Source organism: Tasmannia lanceolata, unplaced genomic scaffold (genome assembly GCF_043159265.1).
Source record: "Tasmannia lanceolata isolate RefF3 unplaced genomic scaffold, GAP_Taslan_0.1 ptg000037l, whole genome shotgun sequence".
NCBI classification, from domain to species: Eukaryota; Viridiplantae; Streptophyta; class Magnoliopsida; order Canellales; family Winteraceae; genus Tasmannia; species Tasmannia lanceolata.
Genome location: NW_027518714.1, coordinates 63,545,815 through 63,572,214, shown reverse-complemented (window position 1 = coordinate 63,572,214; position 26,400 = coordinate 63,545,815). Strand labels below are relative to the sequence as shown.

The window sequence follows — 26,400 nt, the reverse complement described above, 5'->3', positions numbered from 1 at the left end:
AAACCCTAAATCCTACACCCTAAACCCCTATCCCTAACCCCCTAAACCCTAACCCCTAACCCCTAAACCCAAAACCCGAATCCCAAAACCTGAATCCCGAATCTCGAAACCCTAAACCCGAAACCTAAAACACTAAACCCGAACCCCGAAACCCTAACCCCAAAACCCTAAACCTTAAACCCTAAACCCATAACCCCTAACCCCGAAACCCTAAACCCTAACCCTAACCCACCCACACCCCTAAACCCACACCCCCAAACCCTAATCTGAAACCCTAACCCCTAAACCCTAAACCCTAACCCCTAACCCTAAACTCGAAACCTGAAACCCTAACCCCTAACCCTGAAACCCTAAACCCTAACCCTAAACCCCAAAACCTAAACCCTAACCCCTAAACCTGAAACCCTAAACCCCAAACCCTGAACCCAAAACCCCTAAACCCAAAACCCCAAACCCTAAACCCTAAACATTAAACACTAAACCCCTAAACCCCTAATCCCTAAACCCTAATCCCGAAACCCGAAACATTAAACCCTAAACCCGAAACCCTAAAACCCAAAACCCGAAACCCTAAACCCTAAACCCTAAACCCGAAACCCCTAACCCCTAAACCCTAACCCCTAACCCCTAACCCCGAAACCCGAAACCCCTAAACCCGAAGCCCTAACCCCTAAACCCTAACCCCGAAACCCTAAATCCCAAACCCTAAACCCTAACCCCGAAACCCTAAACCCCAAACCCCAAACCCTCTAACCCTAAACCCCTAACCCTAAACCCTAAACCCTTTTACCCAAACCCCAAACCCAAACCCCAAACCTCAAAACCCCAAACCCCAAATCCAAACCCCAAAAGCCCTGAAACCACGAAACCTCAAAATCCGAAAACCCCAAAACCCTAAACCCTAAACCCCAAATCCCAAATCCCAAAACCCTAAACCCTAAATCCTAAACCCTAAACACCTTGAGAGTGTACTGTTGGTGGCAGTAGCTCCAGCATTGGGTTTCTATATTCTCTATTTTTTTTTCTCATCTCTTCTAAAGAAAACCTCTGATCTGTAAAAAAAAAATTCCAATGTAGACAATTGGAGTTTTTATTTTTGATCGTACAATTAAATTGAAGGGTTAGGGTTGCTTCGTGTGGGATTTTTGGGTCCCGGCCTAGCATGTGAATTTCTGAAAGTTTGGTTGTTTCCTAAACCTAATCAAAAGTAAAAGCATTAGGGGGCACCTTCTACAAAGGCATGTGAATGTGAATGTTATATCTTCATCCTTACTGCATCGTCCACAGCTAAGCCACCCATTTCAATTAGATCACCTGCTCACAAGACTAATTCTACAGAATAGAATATGACGTATTGTGATGAGCTTTAGACTACTACCATTATGAATATGATCTTTGGAGGAACACTTATTAGGTGATGCCCTCTCAATTCTCTCCCTCTCCCGCCATCCGTGCCCTTTTACCACTAGTAAACTATTTTTCTATGGGAGAAACTTTTATTGCTGTCGAACATGACCTAAAACATTGTTTGCCCCATATATGTTGGTGGATTTCTTTTGTTTGCTTGCACTTTCTTTTCTGTTACCTCGAAATTTCCACTTCTCCAAACGAAGAGAAATAGTAACAGATGCAACAGTTCGGCGATATATGTCCTTCACTTTATAACTCCTTGGTGAACCCACTGCTTAGTTGGGTGAGATTGTTTTCCTCCTCCCATAAACAAAAAGTGGAATCCATGGCATGGATATGAAAAAGACAGACATTTCAAGCAATATTATGTAATCCAATGTGTAGGTCAGAAGATATGGAGATGAGAAGTGGGAGTGTGTGATGCCATAATGCTTTGAAGACTCGTTTCTGGTGAGCTTTCACCGATTGAGAGGGTCTGCTGCAGTTATATCTGATATCAAATATGTGGATCATGGGATCTGCTGAGCCTGATGTGATGTACAAACCATCAGGAGACCATGCCTGATTTATCAGAGCCGATTGTGATTCGCTCGCTTCTTGCTTCCAACCAAATGCATGAATCTCCGTTTGCCTTAGCCTGATATCGAACAGCCGGAGTTGCTTCTCAGGAGTGCTGAAAATGGAAAACCTTGGTCAGCAAAAGCTCAAGGAACCTTGGCTGAAAATTGTATTTAGGTAACTGAACAGTGTATTTAGGTTTGGGCTTCAGGACAAAACAATGTGCAAGGATAGGATATGATTGACAAAATAACATGAGAACGAAGGTTATATAGGCCTGCTCACCCTGTTTGCACCATGAATAGGTTGAAGTCAGATGGATTAGGCAGAACGCTCATGCATTTGCTTTCAATTTGGTGTTTGTAATCTGCTCTTCCAGCTTGTAAATCAAATCCAATAATTCTTTTATCTGCACCAGCGGATATTATCATATGCTTTTGCTGCATACCAGCAACCCCCATAACGGCTGAAGAATGCAAGTTTCTGTGCAACGGCTTTGGTTTCCATAAGTTTTCACCATCGTTCTCATTCCAAAGTACCACAGCATGGTCGCTCCCACCAGTTGCAAAACATTGATCCGCCCAGGGCATGAAAATTATACTGTTTATAATACCCTTGAGATGAGATTTTCCTTCCAAGAAAGTAACTCTGTTCTGCTAACACAATCATCTTAGAATCAACTTTAATGTTGCATACAAGTCAATATCACTTTTCTATATAGAAGACAATAAACTAGAGTGGAAGAGTATGTTTGTGTGTGCATAAAACCCATATAGAATCATGATTTTATGGCAAATTCAAATGACTAATGGCATTCAAGATGCAGCAATTAGATGCACAGATTAAAGAGGTGGAGAAACAATCTTATGGGTCCCGTAAAAAAGCAGTACACATTGAGAAAATATGTCTACACTCAAAACATGCTATCCAATTCAAACATGCACGAAAAGGCCAGGTTTCTACAAAATAAGGAGACACGAGGCATAAACTTCTTAAATATCATCTGCCAGAGTTGTAACTTGCAAGACAACAATGAGGCCTATGCCATTGCATTGGTTTGCTGAAGCTCAAATGGCATCTGTCTATGTTTGCATTGCACTGATTTGTATTAGAAAAATGCATTAGTTTGTGCATGATGATGTTTGACTAAAGTCATATGGAAGAGGGCTGAAAGTGATATTTCATCATATAAATAAGTGCTTATCTGGATGTTTTATGAATACCATCACCTATTTAGGAGGCAAATATTTCCAAGCTTATACTTCTCAAGTGAAAAGAGACATGCCTCAACCGTGATTTTTCTTTGGAACTTTACCAACACGGCAACACCAGTCTATCCTTGGAAAGTCAACACTTGGAGCTAGATGGAACCATTTACAACATTCATAGCTCTCCCTTCGAATTTTTGGTTTCATGCATATGTCATTTGGTATTCGAGCCTCTTTACAAGTGAGCCTCATTCTCCAAAGGAAATTTCAGTGGATTCTAAGCCAAATGCAGCTATCTTCAAAGTTCATAAAGTTATCTCTTATTAGTTGAATTTCTAGTGCTTGTTAATTTTGGACTACTTGACTGGTTCTTCCAATTTATCCTAAAGTGCTTATATTTTTGTCATAGTTTCTGAATAGATTTGGGAAGTGGAATTTGACAAGTTTCTTGTATCTTGGGTGGGTTGGATAATGTGGACAGCCCCCACATCTAGCATAAATATAGAAACGTACCCTACTAAAATGGAACTAAAAATAGAAATAAAGCCTAGTTACTAGTTTCTCCAACAAAGGTAAAACATAATCAAACGAGTTGCATCCCATTATTCAATAACTATTTTCCAAGCAAAGCTTTATTTCTAAGACATTTTGATTTCAAAGCGCCCCCCGCTTCAGATTGGCACACAATTTTCCCATTTCACAAGGTGCTTTTTTTTCCCCAAGTTCCTTTCCCTCCCACAGGAAGACTCGTTCAATTTTCACATCCCCTTGGCACCATTTTCCATCAAAGACCATGAACGTTTGTGGTGGTTTTGTGTGTGTGTGTGTGTGTGTGTGTGACACAAAAGCCACACCATGGACACCACCAAATGGATGGCCAAGGGCCCCTAGAGAAGCAGCAAAAGAAGTCAAATGAAGGACTCCATCTGCTCCTCAAGTTTACAACAACACACCCAAATCCAAACGACCCTACCTGACCTTCTCTAATAGCAATCAACCACCCAACTATCCTTTACACAAGCTATCCTATGGAGCCTGGGATATTATAGCAAGGGGATGAATGACACCATTTTCCATCAAAGACCATGAACGTTTGTGGTGGTTTTGTGTGTGTGTGTGTGTGTGTGTGTTTTTAGGGGTTGGGGGGTAGACACAAAAGCCACACCATGGACACCACCAAATGGATGGCCAAGGGCCCCTAGAGAAGCAGCAAAAGAAGTCAAATGAAGGACTCCATCTGCTCCTCAAGTTTACAACAACACACCCAAATCCAAACGACCCTACCTGACCTTCTCTAATAGCAATCAACCACCCAACTATCCTTTACACAAGCTATCCTATGGAGCCTGGGATATTATAGCAAGGGGATGAATGACCTAACCATCATGTCTTCTCAAAATTGAACACACTCCCCATTTGCGGTCTTGAAATGTCCTGAAATCTCTTGATTTTCCGGATTTTCTGGGCACTCATTGGCGGATTGTCAAGGTGTTGTTTTGAGGAGACGAAATTGCACAAACCAGCTCCGAAGATTTTCAGTGCCATGGCAATCTTCGAGGTGGAAGAAGAGGATAGTCGATATGCTGTTTTGATGATACAAAATCTGTCATTTTCAGAGGTGGAAGAAGAGGATCATCACAGAGAGAGAGAGTTTCCTCCTTTTCCTCTCAAATTAGGAGAAAAATAAACAGGGTGAAATTGGATTTCATGTCAGCCGACAAGGCGTCAACAAGAAACATTACGATTATCGAAAAACAATTTTCCAAACCCATCATCAACTGCTTTTCAGGGGAATAATGATTTTTTTTCACTCTACTTTCCTAGTTTTCCCAGTTTTTTGTGCATCGAAACAGACCTAGAGCGAATTCTAAGTCAAAATCCTAAGCATGTCAACCGATAACAATTGTTAACTGCTGATCCATACCAATTTTGCTCAAAACCACTACACCTACTAATTCATAGACTTTGATCCATAGTTTATAGTGACATGCATAATCTAGTGAATAACCGGAGAAAATAAATAAATAAATAAGCCTTCTTACTTGCTGTGATGAATTGAGATTTAGGATTGAGATCTGGGAATCACCACCATCAGCAGTATACACAGAAAAAAGACTATCTCCTTGTGGATGCCAGGTCACATCCTCAGGCCATCTCCTCTGCTTTGGAGAGACACAATCTGCGGTACTAAGTAATGAGGCACTAGATCTGCAATATCAGAAAATATTAATGACACCTTACTTTGAGAACATAATATTTACGAGGGAATTATCAAATTTGAAATAGCATCAGAGAATTAAAACAAAGATTTGTTTTCTTCTGGTAGAGGGAATAAACAATCAGCATTAAATACACCACCTCACATGACTGCATTAAGAAGATAATCCAATACACGTCCTCTAGGATCCATTATCTACTGCATTGCTACTTGCTTCACAGAAGTACGTTTTGAAACAGATCCAAGGATCCTGGTTTTCTAGTATTTTAATTAAACTAAAAGACGAAGTGTTGTAAGACACTATTTTCACATTATACTTCTCTGCAAATATAAATTTATATAGGGAGTTCGACTATAAGTTGTTCTCATGTCTCAACAGTTCCACATTTTGTGATTATTAGGATGATATATATCCAATGTGAGGCATGTCTCAACTGTTCCACATTTTGTGATTCTTAGGATGATATATCATTATATCCAATGTGTGGAATACACTTAATATATGCCCTTTTTGTTATTTATGTCACTATTTTGTTTAATCAAAAAACTTAAACTGCTACACGGCCACAGAATGTATGGGTATAGGAAACCCACCATGACAGAAAGGTCACAGGTCCAAATAATGTGCTCCTATAACTACATTTTCATAAGATAAAAATAGATCCGAGCTTTCAATGTAAGCTATTTAAAGTACTTTAATAAAAAAGAAAACAAAAAAAAGGAGCCACGACTAAAGGAAAAGAAATCCCTAAATTTTAGGGAACAAATAACTCTCGCGAAGGAAGAAGTGAGTCATCCACTTTTCAAAAAAAGAGAAAGTTGTGTAACTCCCCACAAAAGGGGAAGTGGAGATCGTGAAGGAGTGAGGTGGCAGTTGCCAACCACTTCAAGAGAGTTCTATAAATAGAGGGAAGATCGTTTAGAAAATGATCGGATTTTTTTTATGAGAGAAAAAGCTACGCGAAAGAAGAAAAAGAAGAAAGAGAAGAAAGAAAGGTGAGAAGGATTACTGACTTAACTGTTTTCTTCTTTCTTCTTTCTTTCTTTTTGCAAATTTTCTCCGGAGAAGAAGACATTTCTCTTTCATGAGAAGGATGAAGAAAATCCCTTTAGAATCTCATCCAAAGACCTTTCTAAATGTTCCTTTAGGATCTCTTCTCAGAGACTCCCTAAAGGGAGAAGACCTTTCTCTTCCAAGAGAGAGATGATAGAGATGAAGGTTCCCCAAAAGGAAGACGAAAGAAAATCCCTTTAGAATCTCTTTCCAGAAACTCTCTAAAGGTCCATTTAGGATCTCTTCCCAGAGACTCCCTAAAATGAGAAGATCTTTCTCCTCTAGGAGAAATATGTTAAAGATGAAGTAGGACTACAACAAGGTCGGGTTGGGCCGGGCTTTTCAAAAACCCTAGCCCAACCCTAAATCCCATTATCTAGCCCTGGCCCGCCCTGACCCTGAGTCAAGGCCTAAGAAACCTCAACCCAATGCCCACCCTGCAAGGCTCAGCCTAGCCCTGATTGGGCTGGGCCGGGCCGGGCTGGCCCTGATTGACCCTAGTGAAGAATGGGTGCATGGAATTCCTTCCTACAAGTTAAAATAAATGGGCATTAGTTAGAGATTGAGAAGGTATAAATGAAACGTATCGTGCTTAAACTTTCCAAACCAGAGATTACAAGAAGAAGATTTCAGATAGATGAAGGTGATATGGCAAGGTTGTAGTAGAAGTGAACAGCCATCAGATAGTGCCAAGAGTAAATTGTACCATTCTACAAAACCAAGGCAAGAAAATTCAATTAATTTCCATACGTCATGAACATCAGAAACACTATGCCTCGTGCAAAAATGCAACAAGAATTCAACAAAACTCATAGAAAATGATATTATCAGGATGCTATAAACATAAACAAGGCCCCAACTCATCCCCAGGTAAGAGAAAGTGTATGAATGAAGAAGTCAGAATTCAAAAGTCAACAATAATCTCAATGAAGTTCCAGAAGTTCAAAAAATTATCCTGACAAGATCAGAACTAGATCCACCAGAAATATACATATACCCCGCCACCCACCCACACACATACATATACATATGTAGGCTTCATCTATTGTGTGAAATGGGCATTAGCAATGACACAACCTATATCACAAATGTTGTTATCAGGAATTTCTCGGCAAGGGAAAATCTCAGGATATATTAATTGTTATTATTTTCGGGTTTATATCGGGAAATAAACGGTAAAAATAAAACTATTTAAAAATATATAAAAATATTAAATTTAATAAAAAATATAAAATAAAATTATCGTAAAAATATCGGGATATTATCGGGATATTTTATGATGAAAACGAAAATATAGCTATATTTTTAAAATCTCAGGATTAATTCGGGATTTTGTCGGTTTATCAAAATCTCGCGATAAAAACGCTATATTTTAAAAATATCGGAGATATTTGTGACATAGGACACAACTACAACTTCTACCTTAGAGCACATGATGAATTGACTCCGAGAAATCAATCACAAGTGAATTTGACATGATTTTAGGTATGCCCAAATGCCAAGCTGATGCAATTCAGAGAGAGAGAGAAGCCTCAAAACACCTATTCCTATCTCCCTTAGAATGGATAGACAAAATAAAAGGAGAAAGGTCTGGAAATAGGCCTTCATATGATGACATCATCCTGTAATGATGACACCAGCAACGGGTTTACGAGTGGACGTTTAGAGTAGGGAAAATGCCCTTAAATTTATTGTAATTGTCTTGTAGAGATAAAGTTCCGTTTTTCAAAGTTAAGATTTGAAAAATAAATGTGGTTAGCTACTAGAATTATCAAAAAAACAAAACCATTAAAACAGATACTAACCAAGATTGCTGACTCCTAAGGGAGAAAAGAAGTTTTATAGTAAGTCTTTTATGGGTCCAATTTAGTGTGTTTGGATTTCTAAATTAGAAATATGTTAACTCTAATTTTGATATTAACCCTTCTTTAACTAATATTTGTTGTTACCCCCCCACCCTTTTTCACCTCCCTTGCAAAACATAAAAGCCCCAATATCATATCCATGGTAATCTATTGGTCTCTCTTTTTCATTGCATATTGGAGACCGAAGAGAACTAAACGAAAACCACAATTATCTTATTGCAAATTAGTAATTTTATAAGTATGTCTCCGGGTGTGACCCCGTTTCTAGATTTTTAGGAGTTTCCCCGTAGGAGGTATCTGTAGCAACAATCGACATGTGAAATCCGTGTCCGCGGATCATAGCTTACAACAATTAATAACCAAGATCGTTGAATGGAGAAAACAACCTAATCCCAAGGTGCTATTGAATAGCAGAACAGTCACCGACACCGTCACGGATAAGACAACAAAAATGCAGTGATATAAAACTTGAAAATGCCATTTTGCCCACTCTGAAAGAGAAAGAACGAGAAGTGTGTGAACACATTCATTCTGGAACGAGCCCTGCTCAACTCACTCATTTTATACAAGGTATTAGAGAGTATTAATTGCCAAATAAGTGGTCCTTCCGCCCCCTCTACCCCTAACCATGTGGCACTTTTGTCCTACTCTTTATCCTTGCCCTACCCACATTTCTGATGCACCAGGTTTTGTACCTATCTGTGTGGCAAGAAAGAAACCCAACGACCTCTTATTTGGCTGCCTGCATCTGCCATTACTATTGCTGCTGCTATCACGCCAAAATCCATGGCTGCAACGACCACCACGATGAATTCCACTAAAGAGGCTAAAGAACACTTCATATGTACTTACATAGAGTATGTACTTAGATATAGTACGTACTTTGAATAACATTAGCATTCCCCTGTATGTACTTCGAACAACATTTCTTAAGAAGCTACTCTTACATCTTATATCACTAGATTATTACATTAAGCATTAGAAATGAGACTATAAATTATCAGCATAGAAACAATGTTGGTACATGATCTCAGCAATAAGATATAAGAGATTATAAATTAATGGGGAATTAATTATAAGAGCCCCAATTGTAGATAATTATGCTTGACATGTTCGCAAATACTTGCAATCATTCACTTGATATTCCAATCATATTGACAGTCTACAAAGTGGTTAGCACCTCAATTGTTTCCTGAATTTTGCATAAAAAGAATAAGTTCTAGTATTTTGTAGATAATGAGCTATTACCTATTTACACTCTTACTACTTAATTTCTTCTCAAAAAGAAAAAAAAAGACAGTCTCGCTACAAAAAGGCTAAGTTAGTTGTGGTGCTTAGTAGATTTAAAAACAGTATAGTTTAGAAATTTAGTGGAAGGGTTAAGCAGCACACCCTTTGCCCTGTAATTGCCATAAGTTCACGACACCATCCAATGCACTGCAAAAAAAAGGCTATAATTAATGACAAGCAAGACAAAGGCATTCACAAAAAGCATACATATCTACAGAGTCTTAGAGAAAAAGCACGAATCAAAATCTAAAGTCACATTTCTTACCCCCATGCACGATCATATTTATATTGTTGATAAAGACAATCATGTAAAAGGAACTTAAAGATACATGGGTTCACTAACGAACGTTCAGTCAAACAACAACTACAGTAATGTTATGCCTTACACACTCATGACTACCTTCTATATTCCACAAACATCAGAACATGAGATAAAATCGTATACATCTCAAGATTGTATTTTAAGTGTCTTCTACACCAACATAGCATTTTAAGTGTCTACCACCAGTTCCCATCTTCATGGTGTATATTTAGTGCAAAAGATTCCCTTTCACTCTCTTAAGAATGTGACATCATATCTCTTCTAAGGTTATATTGGAGGGTGACTCGCCCAATGTCATTGGCTGGTTAAAGGGTAAAAAGACGTATCCTTCGAGATTTGCTTGTTGGATGGATGACATTAGAGACCACATTGTTAGGTTGGAGATTTCTTTTCAGCATGTGAAGAGGTCCACTAATGTTGAGGCGGAAAGACTGGCTAGGGAAGGAGTTGCCTTGTTTGATTATCTCCCTCCTTGATAGTTTCACCGTTTTCCTTTTTTCTTTCTTCCATCTCTTTTCCCTGACTTCCTCGGTCCGGTTTGTACAATCCCTTCTTTTTATCAATGATATTTTACCATTAAAAAAAAAATGACAGGAGCAGGTTTTTAATTTCAAAATTCTTAAAACTGGCACGTGCAAGTTTTACACTTCATAGTGATGGCACATTCTCTTCTTTCTATTTTTTATTTTGTAAGGACGACTGCCAATGAAGAAAAGAAAAGATTACAAAGGGGGAAGAGGCTGCCCTGTTGTTTTTTATTTTGTAAGGGTATCACATCTTTCCAGGCCATTCTTCTAGGATGATGAGCAATGTATTTTGAGTTCAAATATTTATAGAAAGGCCTAGTCGAGAAATCATCATTAGACTCCTAGATCCAACATTTGTTTGTTTATTTTATTGGATAAAGTTTAGAGAAGAGGACCTTGGATGAGGAAAGTGGAAAGAATAGGAGTCGTGATAGGTCTGTTCAGTTGCCATTGGTGGTCGGAAAAGAAAAGGAAAGAAATGATGTGGCAAAAAAGAAAAGAAGGGGGAAAGAAATAAAAAAGAACAGAAAAAAGATTGTGTTTACTTGATCATGGAAAAAAAGAAACCGACTCTTCTTCTTGGCCGCAACCATGGAGGATGGTCTCTGTCGGAGAAGAAAGGCGCAAGTTCCAACCGAAGAAGAAAGGGATAAGTTCCTTCCATGGCAGAAACCCTTTAGCCCTTCTTCTTCCTTGAGCACCAGCAGGAGGTGTGGAAGAACCAGAGAGAACGGCAGCGGGATAGGGCCGCTCGCCGCGACTACGAGCATTCAACTAATTCGACCTAAGGTTTCGGGAACTAGGATTTCGGCATGGCTACTAAGGGGACCTTGAAAAAACTCAAGAATATTCAGAAAGGTTCTACCATTCAAAAAAAATTATTCAGAAAGATCCTCCTACATCCTGCAAGATCTCAATTTCTCCATGACAGAAGTTCTCGCGGAGACTGCAACGAAACAAGTCGGGAAGACAACGGATTCTTGGGCTGCTTCTTGAAGAGTAGGAGAGGCAAATCTGTGGAAGAAAGAAGAAGAATGAGGGGTGAAACCCGTAGAAGAAGACACAAAAGCCAAATCAGAGGGTTGGTCCATTCTAGAAATAATCTCAAGAAAGAGCTGCTTAACCTGATCTCTGAAGAATCGGCAAAAGTTTCAATTCCACTCGACCTTGTTAACGCACTTTATCATATCAAACACTTTGCAAAATATCTTCTTGAAGATTCGATAGAAGAGTATTTGTCACATAAGGGCTCGCTATCCAGCCATCTATCTTCCTAGAGGTTAATAGTATTACCTTTATCAATGGAAAGCTATGATTTGTGGACACGGACGCGAGTGTCACGTGCCGACACGGACACGGAGTGTCGGACACGGCAAACTCCCAAAATTTAGAAACGGAGACACAGCTAAAATAGAAAGTACATACAATCATGATTTGTGGATACGAATTCGTGTGCCGAGTTTCAACATGGATACGAGGTATCTAATATGGAAACCCTTAAAAATCTAGAAATAGTGCACACTCATACACGTGTATATGCATATAAAGTTACTAACACTGTTTGCAGTACATTTAAAAGTGTCTAAGAGACTGTCGACACGTCTGGACACAGGTGTCGTGTCGCGACACGACACATGTGTCAACAATAAATCCAAAGTGTCGGCCAAATCATAGATGGAAAGTATAACTCCTTCAAGGAAATTCTCCACAATCGAAGTGATCAATTGCCACACTATCAAACCTTTACCATTGGGTAAGTTTTAGGCAATCCAAGGGGGCATTTGACTATCAAACATCACCTGACCAACTACTTACTCCAGTTGGTTAGTAACCTACCTCTTCCGCTTTCAGGCAAGGGTAGCTCTGAAGGGAGAGTTGAGCGGAACTAGGCATAAGGAGCTTCAATCGCTATTGATAGTTCACCTGCTAGGGCGCTTCGCTCTCTCCGTTTACACGGTACATTCCCTTAAATAAATCAGAAAGTGATGTTCACTTGCTGGGAGTAAAGTCTCCCCGAGTCCTTCCTCCTTGGTTCAAGTCATTTGAATAAGAAAGAAATGAATAGGGGCGACTTCACTTAACTTAACTGAACGTCGACTTATCTGTCACACAAAACTTCTATCAATAGTCAATACTAAGGTATATACAAGGTTTTAAATTTCGGTTTCGGTTTCGGTTTCGGACCTCAAGGAAATGGAAATATTTCGGTTTCGGTGGAAATTTCGGTGGAAATCATGTAAAATCATGGAAATGCATGGAAACATATCCAAATGATGGAATTTTAAAATGAAACTTTAGGCAATGCTCAAACAAGCATAAATATACACTTAGAAACCATCACATAAGCAAGAGAGTCATCCATAATTGTTTACGAATGTGAACATCTTGTGAGATGAGCTCATGTCTTAAAAAACAGTCCCCTATTTTCTACTTGGACCGCCCCTTATAGTGTAGGAGATGTCATTAATACACTAGTGGGGGCTGTCCCAATTGAAAAACAAGCGCAGGTATAACACTTAATGGTAATTTTTGTTTTTTCATTTAGTGAAATCATATCAGCACAACCATGTATTAACGGTTGAATGGATAAAACACTTGCAGTGGTTGTGGTAATATCACTTCCCATCCCCTTTCTTATTTGGGACAACCCCCTCTAGTTTTAAACAATAGTAATAAATACACTTGAGGGGCTGTCCCAAGTAAAAAGGGACATATGGTTGTGGTGTTATCATTTCCCATCCGCTTTTTTTACTTGGGACAGCCCCTTCTAGTTTTAAACAATAGCAATAAATACACTGGAGGGGACTGTCCCAAGTAAAAAAGGGGGCATATGGTTGTGGTGTTATCATTTTCCATCCCCATTTTTTTACTCGGGACAGCCCCTCTAGTATTAAACAAAAGTAATAAATATTCATTGGAGTGGGCTGCCCCAAGTAAACAAGGGGGTTGTCCCAGTTACAGTAATAAATTTGGTGATTTTTTAAGAGATATGTACGCCCCTTTTTTTTTAACTTGGGACAGCCCTTTTTTGTGTATTTATGACCACTCTTTTACAGTAGAGGGGCTATCCCAGTTAAAACAGGGTGGATACAATCATTATAGTTAAGATATAATCAGATCAATGTCACATGGCTTTGGGCAGAGAGATTCTGACGAAACACAAGCTGTGTATTTGATTTTTTTGATTTTTGTGGCTTGCATTAAATGGTGTAAATCATTTTTTTCATTATTTTAAATATCAAATTGCTTTGGGCAGAGATCTCTGGCGAAAAGCAGCCTATTTTTTTTATTTTGTTGACTTTTGTGGCTGCATTGGCTGCATTTCAGTACTCCAAATTTACATTTCGGTTGAAATTACTGATTCAAAGAAATTTCGGCCGACACAATGTAATATTTCGAATCCATGTACTTTCGGTGTCGGACTTGACCGAAACCGACACATTTCGGCCGAAATTTAAAACCATGGGTATATAAATAGTTTATCTCCGATTGCCAAGGTACGAATTCCAGTTCAAGCGCCGTCTCAAAAAGCAAAGAAAACTTCATTCCTCTGACTCATATACCCTACTCGCTTTCAGTCGAGTGTCTATCACCACGATCGACTATTGTGTCTAAAGACCCTCTCCTTTCAGTCGAGCTAAAGACTCTTCCGCTGGTAAAGGTCTCCCCTTTCAGTTGAGCTAAAGACTCTTCTGCTGGTAAAGGTCTCCCCTTTCAGTCGAGCTAAGGTTATGGAAGAACTTAGTCGAAGAAAGTGAGATGTTGGTTATGAACGTCCGTTGTGGAGACTACTAAGGAAAGGTAGTAGGCTGAACTAGTCAAGGCTAAAGAGCGAAGCCCCAACTCTCTCCTAATGTCGAGCATAAGTGGTGAAGCCTTCAAGCTCCGATGGTGACCCTAGAACTCACTCTGCCTCTCGGTCAACGGGGAACTGGAAATGAAATGAAATCAAAAGCTTAGATGCTAATCTCAAGAATCAAGGGGAGAAGTCAGGCTTAGATACCTAAGGCATTAGAAATATTAATACCCGAAACTAGCAACCTTGAAGAGAAGGGAAACATAAATTATTAGAAGCTTGCAACTAGAAGCGACTCGAGATCACTAATACCAGTGCCCCACCTAACCCCAGGAATAAGGAAGGGCCAAATAGAAGGGGAAAAGGAAGGCGCCCACTATTAATGGAATGATTAGAAGCTTGCGCAATGAAGGCTATTTCTATCTCTTATATTCGATACAACCGAATAAATAGGGGTGCAACTCGGGTGGGTCGGGTTCGGGTTGAGGCCAACCCTAACCCCACCCGAGCAACCATTTACTCAACCCGAACCCGACCCGACCCGACCCAACCCGAGTTCCAACCCGACGAGGATCAGCCCGACCCGACCTGAGCAACCCTTTTTGCCAACCCGAACCCGACCCAACCCGAGTTCAACCCGACCCAACTCGAGATTTTAACCTTAAAAACTAAAAAGATTATAAAAAATTTCAGGTTGAACTCGGGTCGGGTTGCCCAAGCCCTCAACCCGAACCCAACCCGAACTCAACTCGGGTTGAGAAAACCCAACCCGAACCCGAACCTGAACCTGACTTGAACTCAACCCAACCCGAGTTTTTTCCGGGTTGACCCGCCGGGTTCGGGTTGAGCCCGCCTGAGTTGCACCCCTACGAATAAACCCTAGTACTCGGGTTCGGTTGGCTATTCATCAAGGGATGGCATGGGATCTTCGCCCACCTCCCAATAGATTTGGACCACTATTCATTATATTGAAGGGGCAACTACCAACCAGAACAGCATTATTGGTGCGGTATGCTTAGTAATCTCCGCTTCCATGAACTTCTTGTCCTAGACCCAGACCCTTACCTAATAGGCCTAGACCTTGAGGATTCCCTTTCATCTGTGGATAGATTACCCACGAACTAAACGTGGTTATAACGAACAACCGAGAAGAATCAGAGCCACGCTGCCCAATCATTTCAGATATCACTACTCTTCGAAATTGCCAAAAAACATTTGTCTACTCTATGTTTCTGCATGAGACAAGTAATTTCTATTCCATGAGACAAGTTTTCTTTCCACTCTATCCAGTATCCACTACCACAGGCCATAGACAAAGAAGGGGAGATGGCCAAAAGAAGACCAAGGCAAGTGATCACAAGAGTATCAATCCTACATCCAAGGGTACCGCTTATAAAAGAAGATCTTGAATTGTCAACATTGACGCCTATAAGAGAGCTTTTCAAAATGTTGATCTTCAGCCCTGAAATAGCCTCAAACCAACTCAAAATGGCTCTTTTAGTCTTGATATCTTAACTTCAGTAAAGCAATTTTGATGAGTTAGTGAAGAGGACAAGGAAAGAAATGTTTTTGCTCTTGGTTTTAAAGTGGAACGAGCTTTCCATTATGTGGTGGGAGACCCAAGAAACGGCTTTGGGATCCTACCATTGAAAGAATGGAAGAGCAGATTTCATCCTGGAAGAGAAATTTGTTGTCCTTAGGAAAAAGAATACTCAAGCCGACCCCAACTAGTTTGGGACAAAGGCTTAGTTGAGTTGAGTTGAGTTGAGGAGAAAGAATACTCAACTCAATTCAACTAAGCCTTGTCCCAAACTAGTTGGAGTCCGCTAATGAATCCTTCAGAAAATTTTCATGAAGAAGGTGAAAGAATATACCCGGCTCAAATTGACTAAGTCTAATCCTAACACTAGTTGGGTTCGTCTACATTGATCATTTTCTTCCATTCTCTCCTATCCAAGGTCATGTTCTCTGTTATGTTCCTAGCCATCAAGTCTTTCCACACTATTTCTACGCAAGTTGTTTCGGTCTGCCCCTAGCTCTTTTTACTCCATCAACTTGGCACGAGTCACTTCTTCTCACTGCAGCATCCAAAGGCCTACGTTGGATATGCCCAAACCATCTTAAGCGGTGCTCTCTCATCTTCTCCTCATTTGGTGCCACCCCATCTAAGCATTCGCATCTCCTCTACACCCATCTACTGCACATGCTGCTTCTTAGTGGCCCAATATTCTAAGCCGTACAGCATGGCTGGCCTCACAGCTATCTTATAAAACTTTCCCTTCAACTTGGTAGGTATTTTACGGTCGCACATCACTCTTGAAGCATGCTTCGACTTCAACAACCTGCTCTTATTCTGTGATTAACATCTTCTTCAATCTCCCCGTCCTTCTGTAGGATTGAACCAAGATAGAGAAAGATATCCCTCTTAGGTACCTCCTGATTGATTTTCTCTTTTCAAATGCCTGGTTGGGGCCATCAAGTGCACTCAACCTTGTTAGATGGGAGGAGGTTTGTCAGCCAATAGAAGGAGATTTCAACTTGTTAGGTGGGAGGAGGTTTGTCAGCCAAAGAATGGTGGGGGTCTTGATATCTGATATCTATATGTCATGAACAGAGTGCTTTTGGGCACGGTACTGTGGAAGTTTGGGGAGGAAAGGTCTCATCTTTGGACTAGATGATTTAAGTGATGTATAGAGCAGGTTTTGGTGGCTGCAATTCATTTGATAATTACAGAAATTTGGATGTCACAGTTTAGAGAGTATCCTAAAATCTAAATTTCCTTTACAAAGAGGAATTCGGTACAGGGTGTCCAAGGGAGATGAAGTTCAGTTTTGGCTTGATCCTTAGGGGCCGTTTGGATACGCGGATTTTAGAAACCAGGTTTTTAGTTTGAAATCAGTGCAGGCTGCTGTGTGCTGTCCTGGCAGCATTTCTTGGATTTTAAGCAAGAAAATCAGGTTTTAAAAATCTCTCGTGCAACCTGAGATTTCTAAAACCAGGAAAATGGGAGGATCTTCTACTCTCTTGCTGATGGAAAGAAGGGAGAGAAGTCAAAAATGAGTCAAAAACGACGGCTGGTCCACTTCTTCTCGTCTCTAACCCTCTTTTCTAACCCTCTTTTACACCATTTTCAAAGTAAAAACCTGGTTTCTAAAATCCGAGTATCCAAATGGCCCCTTAGTGTAATGAGATGCCATTGAAAGATTTCTTCCCCGAACTTCATGTTGTGGTGAATAATAAAGAGATCAATGTGAAAGATTCCTTCAGCTTTGAAGATGGTAGGGTGAATTGGAAGATTGTTTTTAGAGAAATTTCTTCAACAGAGGGGCTTGAAAGGGTGTTGTTGTTGATGGAGACACTGGAAACGACATAAATCAGAAGGGATGGCAAGGATAAGAGAATTTGGATACTGGCCCGAGATGGGATTTTCTCAGTCTGTTCTTTCTACCAGTCTTGTGTCGGCAGCACCTACCTCGTCAGCTTACAAGATTTAGAGAATTCTTGCCCCACCAAGAGTGTGCTTTTGATTGGACTGCTTTTTTGAACAAGATTTTGATGGTCGATCACTTGCACAGTCGAAACATTATTAGAGTAGACCATTGCGCTCTTTCCATCGGGCGGGGGAGAATGATGATCATATTTACATTCATTATTACAGGGTTACTAGCAAGATCTTTACCTTCATTCTAAACTTGTTTGGTATTGCTTGGGTTTTTCCAAACAAATTATCCAAGCTCTTCGATGAATGGATATTTGCCCCTTGGCCTATGGGAGGTAGGGCAATTGTTTTGAAAATCTTATGATTTTTTTTTTTAAATGGCAAAATGGGATTCAAATTAAATCCTATGAATTCGATCTGAATCCCACGATTGAATCTTCATTTGTATGAATCTTGCAATTTTTTATGGAGTCTTACAATTCAATCATAAATCGTATGATTCATACAATTCATGCGATTTATCCTAATTAAGTTCTATATAAAAGAAAATAGGACTTTCTTTCAAAAGACCCTCTTCCCTTCTACGTTAGAAGAAACCTTCGAAAACCCTGTCATGAGAAGGAAGGCGACATAGGAGGAGTTCGAATGAATCGAACCAGTTTGAACCAGTCGAGCACAATGCATATTCCTGAGGGAATTACTCACATCGAGGAGGGAAGGGGGTATAATGAGGACAACAATGACGATTTACCAATTTTTTATAATTGATATTTTTCATTTGTTGTTTGAGACTTTGAGAATTGATATGATCATGTGTCTTTTATTAGTTTCAAGATTATTATCCAATGTGCATGGGTTTGGATGGAAGATAAATTAGTAGTATTTTCTAATGATAAAAATAAATGATTAATATGTGACAAGTTTGTTACAGACCAAACATATTAGGGTATTAAATAAATGAATGATTCGAATAATATTATGCTCTAGTTTTTTTCATTATATATATAAGATTGGTACGCTTAAGCATACAATCCTTTTATATATATATATATATATATATATATATATATATATAAAAGAAAAAGTCGGCCAAAAAACAATGGGGGTCCACATTATTTGGGTGATGCAAACCACATTTGATGGGCCCTTACATTGATAGGGTGTGCCCGAAAAATAAGCTCCATAGCATCATCCTAACCCTTCGATTTGTAGAGGTTAAAATGGACGGGTTATAAACCTCCACAAACATGTCCATTTTTTACCTCCACAATTCGAAGGGTTAGGATGATCCTATGGGACTGATTTTGGGGGCACACCCTATGTACGTGAGGCCCAATCAAATGAATGCTTTGGATCACCCAAAAAATGTGGGCCCACTGTGTTTCTGGCCGACTGAGCAGATAACATTCATCTGATTGATCTAAGCCCTATGGTAGCCCGGTATGCGGTACGTTGAGGGTATGCTATGTTGGTTCGCTATTCGGGGTCGCGGGTCAGTTCGGAGTGCTAATTCAAACTCTCACACACACTCTCTATACACACTCACACACAGATATATATATATATATATATATATATATATATATATAGAGTGTGTGTGAGAGTTTGAATTAGCACTCTAAACTGACCCGCGACCCCGAATAGCGAACCAACATAGCATACCCTCATCATACGAGAGAGAGAGAGAGAGAGAAAACTATTGAGCGCACCATTTTTTTGGTGCGCTTAAGTTGTTATAGCGCCTCCCATTCGTTTAAATGTTTGGGTCCCGCTTAAGCGCACCAATGGGAGGTGTTATAACAACTAAAGCTCACCAACAGTTTTCTCATATATATATATATATATATATATATATATATATATGATGAATGCTAAGATCGAGCAGGTAACCAGCTGCTTGTATATAGCCGAGCTCTCATAGGTCCACTTGTAACTCTAAACTAGGAAAAGCAATCGGAAACGATAAATCTGCCCCCTTTTTTCCCGCTGAACTCTCTCAACCGGTTAAACGGTAACACTCTCTCTCTCTCTCTCTCTCTCTCTCTCTCTCTCTCTCTCTCTCTCTCTCTCTCTCTCTCTCTCTCTGACCGAAAAGCGTTGTTGTTTCTTAACCCTTCTTTCTCTCCCTTCCTCTTCTCCAAATTTCTGGTCTTCTTCTTCTCTTAGACAGTATGCAATAGATCCCCATTTCATGATCTTATAAGAACAATCATGGAGAATCAAAGTAAGTTCTTCAACTCAATCAATATATTCTTCTTGGAGGAATCGATTCTTGAGGCTCTTGGGTTTGGCTCCTTCGCCTCTTGGGTTTGCTGTTTTCATGGTGCATCTGGGGACCATTGCAAATATTATTAGAAATGGTATCAACTACGTCAGTAGTTTTGGAGCTACTATTACTTTCAACAACGACAAGGTCTGCGATGATCATTGGATTTTCTCGGTTAACCTTTGTTTGAACTTGATTGAAGAAAGAGGGATTTTATTTTTTTCCTTTTTCTATTATGTAGAAAGATCTCTATCTGTGCATTGTTGTTTGATTAAAGCGGGAGAGGGGGGGGTTCCTAAAAAAATGAATAGTAGAAAAGGTGGAGAGAGACATAGGTAGGAGATGAAATGATGGCTATGGACTTTTCACAGGCGTGGGGATTGAGGGGACGAGGAAAAGAGAGAAGCACAAGTTGGGTTAAGAAGGGTTAACAAAGAATGCTCATCGGTAAGGAGAGAGAGAGAGAGAGAGAGAGAGGAATCTTTTGACGAGTTGAGAGCGCTGAACGGAAAAGAGGGAGCTGATTTATTGTTTTGGATTACGTTACTTTACACATGGACCTATGAGCGTTCAGGTGTCTACAAGCGGCTGGTTACTCGCATGATCTTAGCATTCCTCATATATATATTATATATATATAATATATATATAATATTTTACAAGAATAATATTCCATAGTATACACTACATACATTTAATACACAAAATATAAAAACTTCATGTATGTCATACATATTTTTTCATAAAGAACGTTCCCGTTGGAATATATGAATATCCTTCCATAGTCCAAACTACATCCATTTAATAAATAAAATAAAATCTCATGTATGCCCTACATTTTTTTTTTTCAAAAAGAAAGCTCTAGTTCTAATCTAACCCAAAATATATAAGATTTGTAGCTATCTCTCTCTCTCTCCATCTCTCCCTTAGTCTATATGCATCTCTCTCTTTCTCTCCTGTGGGTCTCCGCGGGTCGTCATTTTTGGCGATCCGGGTCGCTAGCAAACCTCGTTTGGGATCGTGCGACCCCGGATCGCGGGTTGGAGGGCGGATGGCGAATCCGGTAACTATGTGTGGGCCCACTATATTTTAAGCTGACAAAGTAGATAAGTTATCTAATCGATCGTGTATTCGTGTGTGTATTTGTGTGTGAATGGATCTAACAATTTACTCTAGTTTTTTATAATATCTATATATAAATCAATATGAATCTTGCCATTCAAAAGAAATCTGAATGAATCTTACGATTTACGATATGACCCCACTACAATTTACCGATTCCAAATTTCAAAACATTGGAAAGGTTTATCTAAAGTTTGGCTCTTCTTGTCGTTAACTGGGCAATCGGGGAAAAAAAAGAAATGGGGGCATTTTCAAAGGAGTGAATGCTATTTGCCATAAAGTTGTTTTGTTGATCGATTATCTAGCCAGTACTCTTCCACACACACACACGCACCAAAAAAAAACGGTATCCTAATCAGAATTTTAACGTATTCAGTATGGGAAACCCATGCCCAGCAGGAGTGAGTGGCCTTTTCGAAGATGAGAATGGGATTACTAAGTGGGCTTTGTCTCCCCCAACAGCGAGGGCGCTAATGAGGCTAAAGTCCACGCTCTTTTAAATGAATTTCGTTTTTCGGACTCGACGGACCTTAACAATCGATTGTGGAACAATGCTTTCAATGTTATTAGATGGATGAATAGCAAGGATCTCTTCCCATAGATATTTGTTGATATGATTGAAGATATTTTGGCCTAGATCAACGATTATTCCATGGCTTTTCAACACATTTGGGATTGGGGGAATCGTTCAGTAAATCATCAAGCTGGTAAGATTAAATTGGAGATTTTTTATTTTCTCCCCCTTGAGGCTGTATTTTTTCCGGCATTTTGTTGTTTTTTTTTTTTTTTGTGCCTTGGCATGTCTTTTGACCATCTTGATCCCTCGGGCTTTCCCCTTTCGATAAAATTTTTATACTCAAAAAAAGAAAGAATAAAAGAAATGTGGAGAAAGATAGGGAGATATAATAATGGTCGAACTTCGTTGATTGATCCAATAGAGCAAAAGCTATTTAAACACATTATGAGCAACATGAAGTAAAATGACTAAAAATGCCTTTAAGAACTAATAAGTTCAAATAATGGCATCTAACATTATATTCCTACAGATCCATCTTGTAACAATCAGGCAGCAATGTATTTCTCCACCAAACCAATCTACATTGGAGGATCAATATATCAAGATTCAATGTCGTTTTGTGAAAAACTGTGTAGATTGGACCACTCTATTCGTGAGGCCTAAAAGTCGTTTGGCTACTAGCATTGCTCACTAAAGCTCTTGCCTGTTGGTAGATACAGGTTGGAACATAACAAGAAAGTAGATACGATTGACATTTATACACCAACTTCAGAAGTGATATGAAATCATTATACACGGTTGATATTTTAGGGTTTAACAGTAATTTATCAGTTATGTACCTTTTTCTCCTTTTGCCCCTAACTAAATAACATTTGATGTAACTCGTGTAGGTTCTTTATATAATAGTGATTTAACCTAATTTGGAATGATTTAACACTAATCAATCACATTTCTCTTCAACATGTGTGACTTTCTAGGGTAATAAAGCTTACAAAACCCACGTGTGGGCCTTTGAGGCAGCATCAAGTGTGGGCCTTCGGACTCTAATCAAGGCATGAGGCACTGAAGTTGACCTTACAATATCCACTAATAACAGTGACTAGAATGCAGCTATTGTGAAACATCAATTCATGCATGTAACAAATCCTTGTATCCGTTTTCTCAAAAAATGATTAAAACTAGGGCAGTTAACAGTCTGATAATAAAATCTGAAACATTATTTCCCCAACAGATAAGGTTACCTTGTCACGAAAAGCCGATCATTAATTGGATTTAAGGCGAGACTTCTCAACTTCCTCTTGTGCTGACTAGAGATGTGGGCACCCTGATGGAAACGGATTATGCATGGTGATGAACACTTACGTATCAATGGAATCAAATCCTTATGTTCTTTCTGTTCTGCAGCTCTCAAAAGCAATTATAACAGTATTAAATCCTATAAAAGCCTACCATTTGATAAGAACATGTTATATGAGTAAAACATGACAAAAATAATACCAGGCACAACAAAAATGAACCATTGAAAGTTGCATAATGACAGCAGCATTAGCTCATCCAGTGGCAAAAAAAATTACCAAACTTCCTTTTAGTCACTTTGTCTTGCAATTCCATGGTTTCAGGCTCAGAAAGGGGTCTACGAGATGCATTTCCTTTCTGCTTTCCTTCACTGCTAGATTGACTAGCAGGGGCAACTGACGTTTTCATAAAAGCCTCTGACAATTTCACGGATGGCGCAATTTTGGGGTTGACTGCAGGAATCAGAAGTTGAGGTCTACTTTGGATATGCGTTTGAGAAGGATTATCTTCAATGTGGATAAGGCTAGCTGATCTATGTTCCACTTTAACATTACCAACACCATTGGTCATAGTCTTTGAAGATCCCGCTACATTATGTCGCGATCGAAGACGGGCCAGTTGAGATTCCGAATCGCGCAATCTCCTCTCAGCTTCTTGCAGCTGCATATCTTTTCCAAGCACACAATCAGTAATCACTTCAAAATATGAGTATCTGGACTAATGCAAGAGTATCCATCGAGCTGAAAGGAAGAATAAGATGAAGAGAAAAAAGAGAAGAAAAGCAAGAACAGAAAATGAAAAGAGCAGAGTGAGTTTTTTGAACGAGTCAATTGAGTGGAAATAAAGTCCCACTAATCACAAAAATGGTAGGCCAGGTAATTATGATAATATAATTTTTTAATAATTTTTAAATATAACTTTTGGATCAAGTAAAAGTGGTTCTGGTGAACCATGCCAAAGAAAACATGAATAATGTGTTTTGGTACATGACTAGGAAATATTTCCGAATTGAGATTTTTTTTATTAGATCTGAAATAGGTTTATTTTTATTTTTATTTTTATTTTTATTTTATTTTTTTGAATGGTAGGTGTCTTTTGATTGTGTTAGGCATTTAGGCAACTTAAGACAGATTTATATTATAGGAACTGCCGACCCCAACTAGTTTGGGACAAAGGCTTAGTTGAGTTGAGTTGAGTTGCGTTGAGTTGAGTAAGATGGGATTGAACCACCGACCTCAGGTTGAAGAACAACGCCTTAACCAATTGAGCTAGAGACTCAACCCCAATGAGTTATGTTTTGGCGCAGCAACATGTAACTCACTTTCGAACCTATTTTGGTTGATCTAATACATAAGTTAAGATTTGATAGGTTGATCTATGGGCTAAAATTGAGCCTAAGACAATGTTACTATAAAGTATTGGAGTTTTAGGGGATTTGAGCTCATATACATAGACAGATACATACATATATACATATATGTATGGATGTGTGTGTATATGAATATATTTATACACTATTTTTTTAAAAAATGAATATATTTATACATTTATACGTGTGTACTCATAATTCGTTAAGGATTATGAACTTTGTTTTTGGGTTGTAATAGTTCACTCTCTTTCGATGTAATACAAGGTTCATATGGTGTTATACTACTCATAAAATATTCTAGTAAGTTATCTGGATCTCTTTGCAACTTTTAGGCCCTGTCCTTTTAGATTTTTGACAACCGATTGTGAGTCCAAAACCAATTATTGGACTCAAAATTAGATTATTTAATCACATATGAATTCAAAATGACTGCCAAAAGATTTTATTTGCTTGTCACTCCAATTCAAAAGAATTTTCACGCATTACAAACTAAATTGCATGAAAGATCACAAGTAAAATCCATGTGTGCCCACTACAAATGCAACAATGTATCCATTGAACATTTGTGGAATAACACAAGATAGCTATTTTTATGTATTTAGTGTGACATTTTCTTCCCCTTTAACGATTCTCATTTGATTTCAAAAAGGAAAATAAAAAGTTAATGACTAACTTTGGTAGCACCATGGTCAACCCCTGGTCAAACATTTTAGGAGTAAGGAGTCACATTGAAGCACTCGATTACAGAGATAAAACTGCTTAGGAGTTGCGGATAATAGATGTGGTTACCTAACATCCGATAACGAAAGAATATAGTTAGATCAAGTAAGCCTTAACACATAGGGGGGGAGGGGATTGTCCTCTTTCTCAGAAGTTTTATCTTGTTTGACAAGCCATCAGAAGCATTTTAATACTAATAAATTACTCTGAAAATATAAATTAATCAACTAATACTCTGTCTTTATAAGTTATATTATGATTTGGATTGGCAAAGCCCGAGTTTAGAATTCCTCAGACCAATTTTTTATTTACGAGTTCAGGTTTCATCAGATCTAGCTTCCAAGTTAAAATCACACTTTTCTGTTAAAGAATTTGTTTGAAAACTGTTTGCAACTGCTTGAAAGAAAATATTGGGCACTGAATCAATAAAGCCAGTTATTGATCTCAGACTCTAGTGAGTGGCATTTGTTAGAAGTATGTGCATGTGTGTGTTGATGCCTAAGGGCATGGTGGTCATTGTACTCTTCTCTCTTTATATAAATACATAAGTGAGGGGGAGCGATCCACAACTCACTCTTTCTTTCTCTCATTCTCATCTCCTCTTCTTCTTCGAACATGGTATCAGAGCCCTAGGGTTACGATGCCCTAGGGACCACGTCCGCCTCGCCTCGCCTCGGCCTCTCATCCCTCCCCTCCCTCTCTCTCTCTAGAGCAGATTCATTAATTTAACATACACCTAGCACATGAACTCTATTGATATGGAAAGTATAAATAGTTTCTCTAAAGTAAACAATGGAGAGATTATGGAAAATATACCGACTTTGGCATGATGATAGTAGATGGTTGGTGGGGGACGGCAATATTAAATTTTGGGAAGATAAGTGCTTTAAAAAGACTATCTCTATAACTTTGCAATGGAGGAGGATAATACTCGGCATGACCTTCTAGTAAAGGATGCAATTATTGCTTACAACATTCCCATGAATATTTTGTACACCAAATCAACCGCTTAATTTGGCCAATATCCTACAAGATTACCTATACGGATGACCACATTAGAAGCAAGCAAATTCGCATTGCATCGAAATAAAATTGCTGCAGATCAGGTTTGGAGGAATCGTTAACAATCTTTTTTGTTGATAGTAATGACTTGGGTGTGGAAATATGAAATTATAAAAGAGCAATTTGCACATTCATCAATGAATAGGAAAAGCACCTGAGATTTATAATACGTTAACCTCTTGTTGAGATGATCGACTTCTTTAGTCCGGTGCTCAATGAGAGCGACGAGTGCCTCTTCCTGCTCTTCCAACGATGACTCACCGCCTTCATTTTCCCTCGATGATGATTCTTCTTCCACCTTGGCCTTCTTCAACACCGGGTTCATCGCTCTCACTAGGGCAATGATCCCTAATAAAAGAAG

The 26,400-nt window shown here is 39.0% G+C and overlaps 1 protein-coding gene across 3 annotated transcripts; it reads right to left on the bottom strand.

Annotated features, from left to right (window-relative positions):
* Positions 1-1,636: 1,636 nt before the first annotated feature.
* LOC143861780 (uncharacterized) lies at positions 1,637-26,400 on the bottom strand. Of its 3 annotated transcripts, none has more exons than XM_077372705.1 (7): positions 26,194-26,400; positions 23,167-23,548; positions 22,834-22,990; positions 9,706-9,750; positions 5,219-5,384; positions 2,254-2,624; positions 1,637-2,083 (listed from the first exon to the last, which is right to left on the bottom strand). In XM_077372705.1, the coding sequence occupies exons 1-7, from the start codon at positions 26,362-26,364 to the stop codon at positions 1,765-1,767; spliced, it is 1,611 nt and encodes a 536-aa protein (XP_077228820.1). In that variant the 5' UTR covers positions 26,365-26,400; the 3' UTR covers positions 1,637-1,764. The 3 variants fall into 3 exon arrangements, with proteins under 3 accessions (XP_077228820.1, XP_077228821.1, XP_077228822.1); XM_077372706.1 differs by having other exon boundaries at positions 2,254-2,621; positions 26,194-26,399; XM_077372707.1 differs by having other exon boundaries at positions 23,167-23,556; positions 26,194-26,334.

Excerpts from the sequence above, each read along its gene's own strand:
- LOC143861780 (XM_077372705.1), bottom strand. The coding sequence starts at position 26,364 with ATGAACCCGGTGTTGAAGAAGGCCAAGGTGGAAGAAGAATCATCATCG. Across the intron at positions 9,751-22,833 it reads GATCGGCTTTTCGTGACAAG|TGCATTGGATGGTGTCGTGA; the intron begins GTAACCTTATCT and ends TTTTTTTTGCAG. Across the intron at positions 2,625-5,218 it reads ATCTCAATTCATCACAGCAA|CAGAACAGAGTTACTTTCTT; the intron begins GTAAGAAGGCTT and ends TGATTGTGTTAG.